General features: G+C 37.4%; 2 protein-coding genes across 4 annotated transcripts in view; one reads left to right on the forward strand and one right to left on the reverse strand.

Annotated features, from left to right (window-relative positions):
- Positions 1–253: 253 nt before the first annotated feature.
- On the reverse strand, positions 254–7593 carry PSMD10 (proteasome 26S subunit, non-ATPase 10). 2 transcript variants are annotated; one of them, XM_054471833.2, is made up of 5 exons: positions 7464–7593; positions 4818–4916; positions 4019–4165; positions 3835–3922; positions 254–1174 (listed from the first exon to the last, which is right to left on the reverse strand). In XM_054471833.2, the coding sequence occupies exons 1-5, from the start codon at positions 7575–7577 to the stop codon at positions 1167–1169; spliced, it is 456 nt and encodes a 151-aa protein (XP_054327808.1). In that variant the 5' UTR covers positions 7578–7593; the 3' UTR covers positions 254–1166. The 2 variants fall into 2 exon arrangements, with proteins under 2 accessions (XP_054327808.1, XP_054327807.1); XM_054471832.2 differs by having other exon boundaries at positions 3756–3922.
- Positions 7594–7612: 19 nt separating this feature from the next.
- The window catches only part of ATG4A (autophagy related 4A cysteine peptidase), a 62378-nt gene continuing 53772 nt past the window's right edge, over positions 7613–16218 (forward strand). Inside the window, exon 1 of one of the 2 annotated variants that reach the window (XM_054471830.2) lies at positions 7613–7891. In XM_054471830.2, the coding sequence (XP_054327805.1) occupies positions 7882–7891 (10 nt within the window). In that variant the 5' untranslated portion in view covers positions 7613–7881. Of the gene's footprint in view, positions 7892–8463; positions 8542–16218 lie in introns of those variants that run through there. The other variant, XM_054471829.2, reaches the window with a different exon arrangement.

The raw sequence follows: 16218 nt of genomic DNA on the forward strand, positions 1-16218 counted from the left end.
GGAGTTCATTAGATTTTATGACTAGTATCAGTTAAGATGCTTCCCTAAATGGAGCTCAAGTTTATACTTACTAATTTCCTTTTGTTTTACATTTAATTAGCAATTCAGAAGATGGCTATTTTAAAAGATTTTAGCTACAATTCAAGCTTCACTAATTTTACTGACTTAGAGCTACCAAAAACTGAGAAATGTCTTTACTAAGGATTCTAAGGCTTAAGTGAATTCTAGCTAATTTGAAAGAAAAATTGGAAGATTCTTTCAACATTTTATTTTTTAGTTTCTGAAATACAAATCAAAATACATTTTTGTTACATGTCATTTTAACAAGCTTGACATTCTTTTCAATACAGGATGACTCAAAATAGGTACTTTAAAACTTCCTTTTAAGAAAACCATACATTTTATTTCAGAGTAAACAACCCATCAAAAACACATACATAGGTATATGGGCTATTGTTATTCAGTATTTTAGAGCACACCGTCCAACTTAAAATGTGGTCCACTAAAATATGTAAATATCCCTCCTATCACAAAAATAAATTAAACCTCAGGGTTGAAAAAAACAGAAACATTTGGCGTAGGCCTGAGTGAGCTTGAAAAACAAGTTAGGATGTTTTAACTGTATGGAGGAACATTACAGAATCCACATAGAAACATCTGGCAGAACAACTGGCTTGTTGCTATTGGAGCTGTTCTGTTTCAGAGAGGGATATAAGGTACATGGGAGGGTGCTGAAGACTCACAACAGCCACAGAATTAGTTACTCCAAATTAACCAGAATTCAATATAGAAGAATATACGACAACAGTAGAACAATCTCAACAGTTATTTGATGCCTGGAAAACAAGCTGTAAGCTTCGAACAAGTAACTCAGCAGGAACAAGAGTCTACATGTTTATAAGACTTTGAAGGTGAGAAAACTTCATCATTCATAGATGATGTCTTGTGCACAAATACATTAGTTTGTAGGACACTGGGGACAACAACACAACATACAAAGTAAGAATAAATCCAAGCTGTTTAACCTTCCACCATTCTCTTGAGTATTAAACCCAAGCCACCTTTGGCCACTTGCAGAGGTGTCTTTTCTTCTTTATTCTCAATGTAAATACTCGCTCCTTGGGACACCAGCAGTTTTGCTTCTTCCACTCTCTCCTCATCACAGGCTAAGTGTCTGAAATCAGGGACCACCAGAGACCAATTAAATCACTACCAATTCTATGTAATGGTTAGGATTTCTTGCTAGGTAGTCTAAAATGCATATGATTAGGAAATGGTAACACTGGAAAGTTATTTAATCAGGAAAGAAACATCAGTTTGCATAGGGAGACTGTAAGTTAAAATTCTACAAAAAAAAAGCCTTGTAATACCAGATCGTAAATCATAATTCTGGTTCTACTTACAATAGAAGAAGGGATCTAAATGCCAGCCTAAGGAACAACTTTCTCATTTTACAGAGATAAGTAGTTGTTTACCTCAAACACTGCATATAATAATTCAGGGTTAGAATTTAGAAAAGTCTCAGTTCATAAACTGTTAATAGTAATTCGTGCAGCTTAAAGTTTGAAAAAGCAGTTTAAAAGATTTTATCTCATTTAATCCATATATCTATCTTATAAGTTAGCAAAGTATTATTATCACCATTTTACAGTTGAAATGGTGACAGAGGTTAAAGTTCCTACCTATGCTGACATGTCTTGGCAGTAAACTGAGTGGAAGAGGGTAACAACAACTTTTGCCATGTGCTTAAGAGTTTGCCAGGAGGGTATTAGGAGGCACTTTACATGTTGCTTTACTTAAACCTCACAATAATCTAGTGAGGAAGGAATTATTATCCTTATATTACAGATGAGGAAATTAAGATTCAAGGAAGATTAAGTAACTTTTATAAATTGTTTAATATAAGTATTTAATATTGTTAGTAAGTGGTACAGTCTGAATTGGGTGAACATCATCTAGCTATTCATAAATCCTATGTTCATTCCAGTAACTATCTTGTCTGACTCCTAGATTTCCTCTAGGCCATCCTGCCTTTCTATTTATGGAGAAAAGAGGTAGGGCATACAGGTCTTTCTAAACAGGGTCTCTTAGAATGCAGGAAAGATTTTAAAAACTAAGAGTTAAGAAAATAATACTTTTTAAAAGTTGGTTTAAAGTCAAATTGGAAAAGGCTGAATCTCACTCTGGACTAAAAAGAAGACTCACAGCACTTCTGGTTCAAGAAAAAGTCACCATTCAACACAGAAGAAAAGTGGCCAAGTACCGTGGAAAAATATCAAGGTAAAGGCGAGCTTCAGGTCATAGACATAATTCAATTACAGATGGATTTTAAGAATTAAATGCAAAACAATAACACTAACCCTCAATCAAAACCAATGAAATGTTAAAATAACCTATAATAAAAGACGGGTGAATATTTAACTAATTTCAGGGTAAGGAAGAGCTTTCTAGTCATGAGGAAGGATGAATGGGCTTGACTACATAGAAATTTTAAAACTTGTCTTATGTAAAAGAAATTATGAACAAAATGAAAAGATAAACTAGGAAAAACATTTTCAACTAACATTGCAGAAAATTAGTATTTTACCATGCCAAATCAAGAGCACTTAAAACCCAGTGAAAATAAATTAATTCCCCAAAAGGAAACAGAGAAAGGGACACAAAAAGTTACAACTAGATAAGAAATGTAATTAGCCATGGACATTAAAAAAAGTTCAAATTCACTGATAATAAAAATGTAAATTACGTCTATGACATATCATTTTCACATAACAAAAGGATAATTTAGTGTTGGTGAGGGGGTAATAGGCACTCTTAAACTGCTGTTGGGAGGGTAAAACGATACAACTCCTCTGGAAGCATTTTGGCAACATATAGCAAGTCTTAAAATGTGTGTATTTGTTGACGCAGCAATTCGACTTCTAGGAGTCTATAAGAAGGTAATAATCAGAAATATGGCCAAAAGTTTTCTGTACAAAGTTGGTCAATTATTTTAGAGACAAGGTCTTGCTCTGTTCCCCAGGCTGGAGTGCAGTGGTGTGATCACAGCTCACTGTAACCTGGAGCTCCTGGATTCAAGCAATCCTCCCACCTCAACCTCCCGAGTAGCTAGTACTACAGGTGCATGCCACCATGCCTGGCTAAGTTTTTAATTTTTTCTAGAGACAGGGGGGTCTTGCTGTGTTGCCCAGGCTGGTCTTGAACTCCTGGCCTCAAGTGATCCTCCCGCTTTGGCTTTACAAAGTGCTGGGATTACAGACATGAGCCATCATGCCTGGCTCAATGTACCATTATTTATAATAGTGAAAAACTCATAAAAGTTTAAATATACAGTAATAGACGAATGATTAAATTATGGCACATCTATACAGCAGAATTTTATATACCCATTAAGAAGGTTTTAAACATATTTAATGACACTGGAAAATACTTATAATATACTATGAGGTGAAAAGAACAAGAGCTAAAAACTACATACACAGTATGACCCCAATTTTGCTAAAAAATATGTATGTGTAAAATATATACATTTGAATATAAAAGACCAGGAGGAAATACACGAGAATGTGATCAGTAGTTATTTCTGAGTGGCAAGATAATAGGCAATTTTTATCTTTATATTTTGTGCAATTTAACATTTTTGCCATTAACACGTATTGCATTTATAAGCAGAATAAAAAAAAAATGATGTATAAGAATTATTGCAAGAAGGCTAATGTCAAGTAGAATACAAATGACTGCTACTTGTCACTTACAGAGGAGTGTTACCCTCAGTGTCTTGGATGTTTGTGGATGCTTTGTAGTACAGAAGGATATGAATCATCTTCAAGTTACCCTTGGCTGCTGCCCGGTGCATTGCTGTAGCCTCATAATGGTCCTTAGCATCTGGATTAGCCCCACCTTCCAGTAACATGACAGCGATCTGGAAAGATGGAGAAGAAAGAAGAAAACAATGCAGAGATCTGTGTTTGTATACACGTTTAGAACTCAATAGAAGTAGCCTAGGATGGAACCATACCTCATGCCTGTTTTTCGAAGCTGCATAATGTAGGGGAGTACAGCCATTTTGATTGACAGCATTCACTTGAGCACCTTTTCCCAGAAGGGCTTTTACAATCTCATCCCGGCCAGCAGAAGCTGCAATATGAAGAGGAGACCAACCTGCCTATAAAAGAAGTAGGTAGTAGAAATACCAGGGGAAAAAGGCACAAGGATTAGTGCTAACATTTAGGCAGGGTTAGCAAGGAGCTTTACAAAGGCAAAAAAATATTTGCCTACAAAAAAGGTTCCATTCTTACTCTTCACATATCTAATCCTAATATAACCATATCATTAGAGTAAATCTCTTTATGTAACAAAAAAGTTCTTTAGGTCCTCATTATTCAGGCCATGTTCACCAAAAAACAGAAAATCCAACATAACAGAAAGAGTTTATGGTCTTTTAGGGTTCACCATAACAACCCCTGATCTGTATGTTTATTTTTGTTTTTTTATTTTTAGAGACAAGGTCTCAGTCTGTCACCCAGGATAGAGTACAATGGCTCACTGAAGCCTCAAACTACTGGGCTGGAGCAATCCTCCTACCTCAGCCTCTCCTGTATGTTTACCTTAAATCACAGAGTATGAGTGGCAAACATAACATTGTAAAATAATGCAACCATGAGTCTCATGCTTGATCACAAGGGCCATGATGTAACTTTCCAGTCGTAAAGGTTACAATTTTCTTTATGAGCATAATGCACAGGCTTCAGTAAACACCAGTCTGGAGTACAAAGATAACTGGGAATTTATCAATTCAACTTTATCAAAGTACTCACATCGTCTTTATCATTCACTGGCACTCCAAGTTGCAACAAAAATTCAACAATTTCTGTATGTCCAGCTGAGCATGCCCAGTGCAATGCAGTTCTGCTGTCCTACAGAGAAGCAGTAATAAAACATTCTTGAAATAGAAGGCAAAAAAGCAAGAAAAAAAAATACGGGTGCTGGCAAATCTATAGCTTGAAAATACGAAATGCAGAGCACTGAACCCTCAGGTAGGTAACCTTAAACTATATTACTTACTGGTATATAAGACAGATGAAGGTTTAAGTAACATGGGGAGAATGACATTGATGAACATACGTAATTCTGGGCAGAATACGACAACGAAAGTAGTAGAGCAAGAAACTGATTTCAATGCTTTGACAGAAATACATCTTTGGTTGTTTTACTATTACATTATTTACTTACTTTTATGTCAGGCACTGTGCTGGGAGTTTTACATGCATCGTATCATTTAATTCCTACCATTCTACACAGTGCTTATTATCTCCATTTTTCAGATGAGGAAACTAAAACTCCTCAGGGTAAGCAACTTGTGGACGGTCATATGGATACTAAATAGTGAAGTTGGGACACAACTGTCAGTGAAGTTCTGACTCTGAAATCTCCACTACCACACTGACCTCAAGTTAGATGCTGTAGAAGGAACACATGAATCTAATGGGGGAAGAAATGTTCATTAAACTAGTTGAAATCACTTAGAATTTAAAATCATAAATAGATTAGAAATATAATTTAGAAAACACAACACACAGAAAACAAGAAAATTACTTTTTATAAAAAATAATAAGCTATGGCCAGGTGCGGTGGTTCACGCCTATAATCCCAGCACTTTGGGAGGCTGAGGTGGGCAGATCACCTGAGGTCAGGAGTTCCAGACCAGCCTGGCAACATGGTGAAACTCCGTCTCTACTAAAAATACAAAAGTTAGCCAGGCGTGGTGGCAGGCGCCTGTAATCCCAGCTACTTGGGAGACTGAGGCAGGGGAATCGCTTGAACCCGGGAGGCAGAGGTTGCAGTGAGGTGATACCGCACCACTGCACTCCAGCCTGGGCAACAAGAGCGAAACTCTGTCTCAAAAAATAAATAAATAAATAAAAATAAAAATAAAAAAAGCTATAGTAGTCATTATTTGTCAAAGGGAATCCCTATTTGCAGTGACTGCTATACGTCTTAGCCCCACAGAATAGAAAATGGTATTTTAAACTCTATTACAAAAAAATTTCAAACACACAAAAATAGAGGGAATAGAATAGAAACCCACATGCCTACTGCTTAGATTTAACAACAAACACCTTGCCCTATTTGCTTTATCTAGTTTTTTCCTTGCTGAGCTTTCCAAAAACAAATCCTAAATATCATGACTTTTCACCCTTCTGTTTCACTATGTAAAAAATAAAGGTATTTCTTATATGAGACCATTATTACACTTACTAAAATTAACAGTAACTCCTTTAGAATGTCTAATATCCGGTCTGTATTCAGATTTCCCTCAACTGTCTCCCAAATGTCTTTTTGCAGTTGGTTTGTTTAAATCAGGAACCAGACGAGATCCATAAATTGCATTTCTTCATGTTTTTTACGTCTCTTGTTGCTGAATAGTTCCCTTCCCTTTTTAAGCCATTGACTTGACTGAAAAATGGTTAAATTTCCAATGGAGAATTAAATCTTAACTTAATATAAAGTATTACGTTTAAATTTAAATCGTTAAATATCACCAGACCATAATGAAGTAAACCACGTAAAGATAAGGCCATTTTCAGGTTGAGTAATAAAGGAAAGTTCCAGAAAAGAGAAAACAGTCTCTTGATTTCTAATTCTCTCCCAAAAGACACAAAATGGAGATTTGTAAGTATGGGGCTGTCTCACTAGTGCTTAGCACACTGTCCGCAAAACACAAGGCCATCTATAAATATTTGTGGGCTTAACCATGAATCCTAGAAACTGAGGATGAAGGCACGAGAGTCCTGTGAGCAGGAGGGCAGAAAGAAACACTTCTCAACTTTTGTCTGCCTCTGCTTAGAATGTCCACTCATTCCCCCATGGAAATCCCACTCATGCTTCAAAGTCTAACCTTCCTTTCTTTGCAAAAACTTTTCCAATTAACGACAGTCATATTCAGCATCAGATCCTCCTATTAACGTGTTCTGAAAGCACCATGTAAACTTCTCTGCCGAGTATTTACCACAATTTGTAATCGGATATGTTTTTGTGCTTATTTTATTGTCTGCATCTTCCACTCCACCGTATCCCCAGCTCCTAGCAAACTGCCTGGCACGGAAGGGGCGTTCAATTTCACATGTGTTACTGAATACAGTTACTAGTAAAGGTAAATAAATTCATATAAAAAGCCTTCCTTTTCACTGATTCGGAGTTTCTGAGAAATGCGGTAGACGTTCTAGAACTATCCAAAAATCAGGGAGCGGAGCTCCGGGCCAACGGGAAAATACCTGAGGTCTGTGGGGCTAGCTCCCGCAGGCCTATCGCGAGTCCTGAGGTGACCCCGGGGGACTGCTTGGGGCGGCGGGGGCGGGGTTCTGCTTCTCTCAGAAACCGGGCCTCCGCTAGGGCTGGGCCCCGAAAGCCACGTAGGGCTTCGCCGACCTCGCCGGCTGCGGAGAGACCTAGCGTTGCTTTACCTGGTCAGTTCTAGTAGCCAGGGATTTATCGGCCAGAATACTCTCCTTCAACTCTTCCAGCTTCCCGCTGTAGGCCAGGTTGCAGACCATTAGGTTAGACACACACCCCTCCATTTCGCTGGCCCAGCGACTACTTGACGCGCGAACAACGCCCGCCTCACGTCGCCGGCTCCGGCTGCCAGTCAAAACAGCCGTTAGAGCTCCACCAATCACCGGCCTTCCTCGTTCCCTTTTCTTTTCCCGTCGCGCGGCGCCTCTGGGAATTGCAGTTTGAGAGCAGTTCCGGGCCAGGAGGCACCTTTGCTGCCCTCACAGACTTGGCCCCTAGCAGTGCAGAACTACAAGTCCCAGGGAACCTAGCGACCGTCCGTCCGTAGTCAAGTTGCCGGTGGAATTGGCCCAGGATGACAGCTGGAGAATGGAGTCAGGTACGGGGAGCGGCTTTGAGTGGAACCGTGTGAAAGAGCTGGAGTGGGTAGGCGCTGGCGGGTCGTTGAGTCGGCCATATGAAACAGGTTCGGGGGCAGGGCAAGAGTAATGAGAGCCTAAAGGTCCTGTCCCCCGGGGTTCCTGACCTGCAGTGGCAGGCGGAAGGGACAAGGGTTGGAGCAGAGTACTACCTCCTGAGCTCGAACCGGTGACTGTGGCTACCCTCCCCCTCCCTGCCACCGCCCAGGGAGTGGAAAGAAGTGGGGGTTAATTACTCTGACATCTCGGCGGTGTGGTATCAGGACAGGGTTCTACCACAGCAGTGATAGCATATGGCACCGTACTGAGGTGATGTGCCAGGGTGATGCCAAAGGCAGGGTGTGATGCCGTGGGAGCCACTTGATATCTAAGAGACCTCGGTGAGTCCATAGCCTGGTGACATCACAACTTGATAAGGGTCATCTTAAGGATACCGGGCTGTGGTGTTGGCACTTTAATATCACGATATTAACTATGTTGTCAAGGCTTTGCTACAACTATTAAGCTAATAGTGTTTCTTTTTATAGATATCCCAAATAGTGCCATAGCAGAAGCAATGCAAGACTGATCCTTTATAGGGCATATCCAGAGGACATTATGCCACAACTAGGTAACGATAAGAATACATTCAAGAAAGAGAGTGATTATGTTTATGTTTATCCTGTTATAGTGTAGAACAGGAGTTGGGAAACTTTCTGTAAAGAGCCAGATAGTAAATATTTTAGGCTTTGTAGGCCAAAAGGCAAAATCAAGAATATTTTGTTGGTACTTTTATGACAAAAGAGAAAACAAATTTCAACAAATTTTTATTGATGAAATTCAAAATATAATAGTAATTGAGTACTTTTTTTGTAATACAGGAAGACTACCAATGAGAAGAATAGAATTCTTTTTAGGGGATAATATTTTGCTTAATTGGGGCTCAGAATTAGTGTTCCCTATTGTCAAAATTGATTTTAAGTGTTCATCTGTTAATGCTGATCTGTTATGAGATTTTTACCTATTTAATCTTTGAAAATGTCATTTTACACAGATAGGTACTGCCAAATACTGATATCAGTTCATAAACATATACTTTTTTATTTTTATTTTTATTTAAATTAATTTTTCAAAAATTTCAGAATAGTTGTAGATTTATAGAAAAGTTGCAAGGTTAGTAGAGTTCCTGTATACCACCACTCAAAATGAGGCACATTTTACATATCATAAAATTCACTGATTTCAAGTGCATAATTAAATGATTTTTGGTAACTTCACTGAAGTGGGGTAACCATCACCATAAATCAGTTTTAGAACTTTTTGATCCCTCCAGTAAGATCCCTCATGCTTATTTATACTTAATCAATCCTCTGTCCCATTCCCAGCCCCAGACAACCACTAATCTACTTTTTTGTTTCTATAAATTTGCCTATTCTGGACATTTTATGTAAATGAAATCATACAATATGCAGTCTTTGTGTCTGATTTCTTTCACTTAGCATAATATTTTTGAGATTCATCCATATTGCAGTATGTATCAGTACTTCCTTACTTTTTTATTGCCAAATAGTATTCCATTTTATGGATATAACACATTTTTATCTATCTACTCACTATTAGATAGGCACATCAGTTTCCAATTTTTGGCTACTATGACTAATGCTGCTAAGAAGATTAGTATCTAAGTCTTTGTGTGGACATAATTTTTTCATTTCTCTTTGATAGATACTTAAGGGTGGAGTTACTGGATCACGGGGAAAATTTATGTTTAACTTCTTAAGAAACTGCAAAACTGTTTTCCAAAATGGCAGCAACATTTTGCACTTCCATTAGCAATGTATGAGAGTTCCTGTTTCTCCACATCCTTGCCAACATTTGTTATTTACTGTGTTTTTTGTTATAGCCATTCTAAGTGGGTGTGAAGTGGTGTCTCATTGTGGTTTTAATTTATAAATTATAATTTATAATACAGTGAGCATATTTTCATGTGCTTATTAGCCATTTGTATATCTTCTTCAGTGAAGTGTCTGTTATATCTTTTGTCCGTTTTTAAATTGAGTTATTTGTTTTTTTAGTGTTGAGTTGTAAGGATGGTTTATATATTCTAGATCAAGTCCCTGAGAGATATATGATATGCACATATATTCTCCCAGTCTGTTGCTTGCCTTTTTCTTTTCTTGATGGTGTCTTTTGAAGTGAAAACGTTTTGAATTTGGGTGAGGTCCAATTTATCATTTTTTTTTCTTTCATGGACCATTCTTTTGGTGTTGTACTTAAGAAGTCTTTGCCTAATTGCAAGGTCTCAGTGATTTTCTCCAATGTTTTCTTCTAAAAGCTTTATTACTTCATCTCTTACATTTAAGTCTATGATTCATTTTGAGTTCATTTTTTCTCTGTGATGTGAGGTGAGAATCCAAATTCATCTTTTTGCATGTGGATATAGAAATTGTCCTAGCACCATTTGCTGAATCTCTTATCATTAACATCTTACATTGCTATGCTATCTATGTCACAACTAATAAGCCCACAGTGGTGTATTGCTATTAACTATACCCCATGCTTTTTTTTTTTCAAGTTTCACTAGTTTATCTCTAGAGATGCTGTCCCATCCAGGATACCACATTACATTTAGTCATTGTATCTCCTTAGCCTCTTCTGGTTTGTGACACTTTCTCAGACTTTTCTTGTTTTGGTGACCTTGATAGTTTTAAGGAGTACTGGTCAGGTATTTTGTAGAAAACCCCTCAATTTTATGCTTAGACTGGCATTATGTGTTTGGAAGAAAGTCTGCGGAGGTCAAGTACCACATTCTCATCATACATTATCCTCAAACATGATTTTAATTGAGCATATTCATTGCTTGGAATAGAATTCTGTTCTTCTCTTAATAGTGCCTTTTAATATTATGTGGCAGGTTAGTCACTTCCAATTGAAAGTTTGGTGAAAGCTGCTCAATTGTACAGTTAAAGGGATTTTGGAATATGGAATATCCTTTGCACTTGCTTCAAGGTTCAAAAACTGCTGCTGGAACTGTAGTCTGAATTCAGAAAATATATATGCTGCAAATTCGTATGGAAATAGAGATCTTGCTTCTTGTTTTAACTTTTATTTCATTTTATTTTGAGACGGAGTCTCACTCTGTCACCCAGGATGGAATGCAGTGGCATGATCTTGGTACACTGCAATCTTTGCCTCCCAGGCTCAAGTGATTCTCCTGCCTCAGCCTCCTGAGGCGCATGCCACCACGCCTGGCTAATTTTTGTATTTTTAGTAGAGACAGGGTTTCGCCATATTGGCCAGGCTGGTCTCTAACTCCTGACCTCAGGTGATCCTCCCAAAGTGCTGGGATTATAGGCATGAGCCACTGTGCCCGGCCTATTTTATTTTTTATTGAGATAGAGTCTTCTTCTGTTGCCCAGGCTGGAGTGCAGTGGCACGATCACGGCTCACTGCAGCCTCCACCTCCCTAGCTCAAGCAATCCTGTCACCTCAGCCTCTGGAGCAGCTGGGACTACAGGCATGCACCAACACACTCAGCCAATTTATGATTTTTTGTAGATACAGGGTCTTACTATGTTACCCAGGCTGATCTCGAACTCCTGGGCTCAAGTGATCCTCCCACCTAGGTCTCAGAAAATGCTGGGATTACAGGTGTGAGCCACCATGTCCAGCTGAGATTTCATTTATTTCTTCTGGGTACTTAACTAGGAGTGGAATTGCTGGGTCATATCATAACTCTGTTTAACTTTTTGAGAAACTTTCAGACTCTTTACAAAAGTGGCTGTACCATTTTACCTTCCCATCAGCAATGTTTGAGGGTTCAGATTTATCCACATTTTTTTTTCTTATTTTCTTTCTTTTCTTTTTTTTTTTTTTTTTTGGAGACAGAGTCTCACTGTGTTGCCCAGGCTGAAGTGCAGTGGCATGATCTCAGCCCACGGCAACCTCTGCCTCCTGGGTTCTAGTGATTCTTGTGCCTCAGCCTCCCGAGTAGCTGGGATTACAGGCATGTATCTCCACGCCGGCTAATTTTTGTATTTTTAGTAGAGACTGGGTTTTGCCATGTTGGCCAGGCTGGTCTGGAACTCCTGTCCTCAAGTGATCTGCTCACCTTGGCCTTCCAAAATGCTGGGATTATAGGCGTGAGCCACCACATCCAGCCAAATTTCTCCATATCTTTACTAATACTTATTAATATCTATCTTTTTGATTATAGGCATTCTAGTGGGTATAAAGTGATATTTAATTGTAGTTTTATTGTTTTGACTTGTGACAGCATGGGAAGTGGATAAAGCATCTTGACATTACTTGTGATTCAAACAATATTGTCAAAATGACTTTACTACAGTTTTTTTCATATGTAAGCATTGTTTTGCCTTGTAAATTTAGGTTGAATTAATTAATAAACATTATCAAGCCTGCATCAAAAGTTAATTTCCAAAGCAATTCAGTGTTCTCTAACAGTGTTTGAAGGTGGTTCTTCCAACCATTTAAAATTGTGAGAATCATTCATACCTTGCTTGCCACACAAAAACATGAGATGGGCTGAATTTAGCCTGCCAGTCATAGTTGGTGTAGAGCAGAAGTGCCCTGCATATTCAATAAATATTTCTCTAGTTGATTATGGAGGTACAGTATCCCTGTGTTGTGGTATTCACAAAGTATTGGGTATAGTGACCTTTCACCATAAAAATGCATCACGTACTTGGATCTGATTGGTAGAAAAGCTGGAAAAACAATTCCAAGTGCCTTTCCTACTGAGTGACTTGTTTGGGTAGTCTTCTTTTATAAACAGTGTATTTTGATCTTATTTTATTTTATGTGACACAGTAATTAACTTTCAATTCTGCGTCCTTTAAGGCTAAGGGGAAGTTATCCTTTGACTTTTTGAAAGCTGCAAGATAAATAGGTCTTAGAGGAGAAGGTCTCTTCTCTTTTGTGGCTGGCCCCAAGTTATGGAGGAATGATGTGGTTGCTGTTTATGTCCATTAAGAGACAAATGGGGCCCTGTTAGGGTCTGACTCCTTTGCTGCTCTTATGATTGAACGTTCCCTATTGCCTTTTCCACTGATCACCTGGATTCTAGACACTAAAACAAGCTAAGTTCATCTTCTAGACTTGAAGAATAATGCCAATAATAACTAGCATTTATAGATGACATTGTCAGTTACTGAGCTTATCTTATGCAATCCTCACATCAGCTCTGTGAGGTGGATAATATTATCCTGCAGCTCCTACCTTTTTTAAAATGAGAAAACAGGCACAGAGGAGTGAAGTTACATGCCCAAGGTCACACAGTTTAGTTGGAGCTATAGTAGAAATCCAGGCAATTCTACTCCAAAGTCCTACCACTTAACCACTGCAACATGCTGCTAAATATTGCTGAAAATGGAATTATGTGTAAATGAAAATCCTAAGTAATGCAATACCAAATGCTATCAGAGTTCTTTGGGCTGTAACTCTACCTGTGATTTTGGTGAAATGACAAGATTTTAATGCTCTAGAGCAGCGCTGTCCAATAGAACTTTCTGTGGTGATGGTAAACTTCTATATCTACGCTGTTCTAGTATGGTAACCATAACCACATGTTGCTCTTAAAGACTTGCAATGTGTCTAGGAACTGAATTTTTAATGTCATTTAATTGTAATTGTTTTACATGTAAATAGTTTTGTGTGACTCATTATTAATCATCTTGGACAGTGCAGAGAGAGATCACTTCCCCCCACTTGTTCCTTTTTAATTACACTAAATATTTTACCCAATGCAAATATTCTTTCCATAGCACAGCAGGAAATGAATATATTCTATACTGAAAAACAACTTGAGGGTATACGCAAATCAATTAACTGCATGACAGTTGCAGGAACAGGTTCTGGGTTATCCACCATGAAACTTCTCCATTCCCAGCACTTACTAAATAAGGTTCCATAACTGGCTCAAAAACCTTTTGCAATTGATTTTTCACTGCTTACAAATGTAATTTATGTGGCTTATTGCACTTTATAGTTGCCAGTTGCTTGGTTTAAGATGAGACATCTTAATCTGTGGCTCTAATTTTTTTTTATGTACTTTAAGTTCTGGGGTACATGTGCACAATGTGCAGGTTTGTTACATAGGTATACATGTGCCACGTGGGTTTGCTGCACCCATCAACTCGTCATTTACATTAGGTATTTCTCCTAATGCTATCCCTCCCCCAGGCCCTCGCCCCCCGACAGGCCCTGGTGTGTGCTGTGGCTCTAATTTTTTTTAATCCCATGTTTTGATCCCACATGTTAAATGTCCTTGGTGTTATATGTCACTGGGCTATACAAACCTTCCCCATTTAAAAGCGATTCCTTCACAAAACTGGCAAACTGTTACAGGCTGTTATAATAAAGCACTTTATATTTACTCCCTGAGTTTTAGCTTCCACACTCTTGTTTTAAGTTATTTGCTTTATAAGTGGTTTCTTTTTTTAAAAGGGTTTTATTATGAATAAGAGACTCGCAATAATTTGCAAAGATAGTACAGAAAGGCCCCATATAATCTTCATCTGGGTTACTTCAATCATTGCATTTTACATAATTATAATACAATATCAAAACCAGGAAATTGATACTGGAATGATATGTGTGTATAAGTCTATGTTATTTTATGATGTGTAGATTTAACCATTATTGCAATCAAGAAATATTCCATCTCTCCTGTGCTACCTCTTTATAGTCACACCCACCACCTACCCCCACCATTGATAACCCCTGACAAATACTAATTTGTTCTCCTTTTCTATAACTGTCAAGAATTTTATATATAATTAAAATGATTTAATTTTTAGAATCATAAAGTATGTGACCTTTTCCATTATTTTTCACTCAGCATAATATATTTGAGACTCATTCAAATTGGTATCAATAGTTCATTCCCTCTTATTGCTGAGAAATATTACACGACATGGAGGTACCACAGTTTGTTTAACCATTCATCTATTGAGGGACATTTTTAAATGTCCAGTTTTTGGCTATTACAAAGAAAACTCTTATTAACATTGAGTACAGTGTTTTGTGTAGATGGAAATTTTCATCTCTCTGAGATAAATGCCCAGGAGAGCAATTACAAGGTGGGATGGTAAATATATGTTTAATTTTAAAAAAATCTGACAAACTGTTTTTCCAAAGTGACTGTACCATTTTGTATTCTCACCAGCAATGGTATGAGAGATCCAGTATCTCCACATCCATTCCAGCATTTGGTATTCTCACTATTTTTTTTTTAAGTTTTAGCCATTGTGATAAATGTGTAGTGATATATTACTGATTTTATTTGCATTTGTCTGATGGCTAATAAAGTTCAACATCTTTTCATGTGTTTATTTGTCATCCGCATATCTTCTTCATTTAAATATCTCTTTATATCTTTGGCCCATTTTCTAATTGTATTGTATTGTTTGTTTTACTGTTGAGTTTTCAGAGTGCCTTATGTATTCTAGATACCAGTTCTTTGTCAGATATGTAGCTTGCAAATATTCTCTTCCAGTCTGTGGCTTGTCTTTTCATCTTAATAGGATTTTCCACAGAGAAAGAGCTTTTAATTTTGATGACATTCAACTTATTGATTTTTTCCCTATTATAGATTGTGCTTTTGTTGTTACATCTAAGAAGTCTTCACCAAGTCGTAGGTCTCAAATATTTTCTCCTAGATTTTCTTCTGAAAATGTTATAGTTTTACATTTTACATTCAAGTCCATGATCCATTTTAAGTTAATATTTGGCATAAAATGTGAAGTTTAGGTCAAGGTTAATTTTTTTGGATTATTGATATCCAGTTACTTCAGCTCCATTGAATTGCTTTTGCACTTTTGTAAAATATAAGTATGCCGTACTTGTGTATATCTATTTCTGAGTTTTCTAATCTGATTCATTGATCTACATATGTGTCCCCCTGCCATACCACATAATGTTGAATACTGTAGCTCTATAATAAAACTTAAAATTTGATAGAGTGATTCCTCCTAGTTTATTGTTTTCAATATTGCCTGTTCCTTTAACTTTCCCTATAAATTTTAGAATAAGCTTGCCTATATCTGAAAAAAGTTTGCTGAGATATTGATAGGAATTGTATTAGACCTGTATATCAGTTTGGGGAAAACTGACGTCTTTACTATGCTGCGTCTTCCAATCCATGAGCACCATATGTCTCTCCCTTTGTTTAGATCTTCCTTTATTTATTTTATCAGCACTGTTCAATTTTCAGCATAGAAATCTTATATGTCTTATTAGAATTATACATAACCATTTCATTTTTGGAGTGACTATTAATGGTATTTTA

This window comes from Pongo pygmaeus, chromosome X (genome assembly GCF_028885625.2).
Source record: "Pongo pygmaeus isolate AG05252 chromosome X, NHGRI_mPonPyg2-v2.0_pri, whole genome shotgun sequence".
Classification (NCBI taxonomy): Eukaryota; Metazoa; Chordata; class Mammalia; order Primates; family Hominidae; genus Pongo; species Pongo pygmaeus.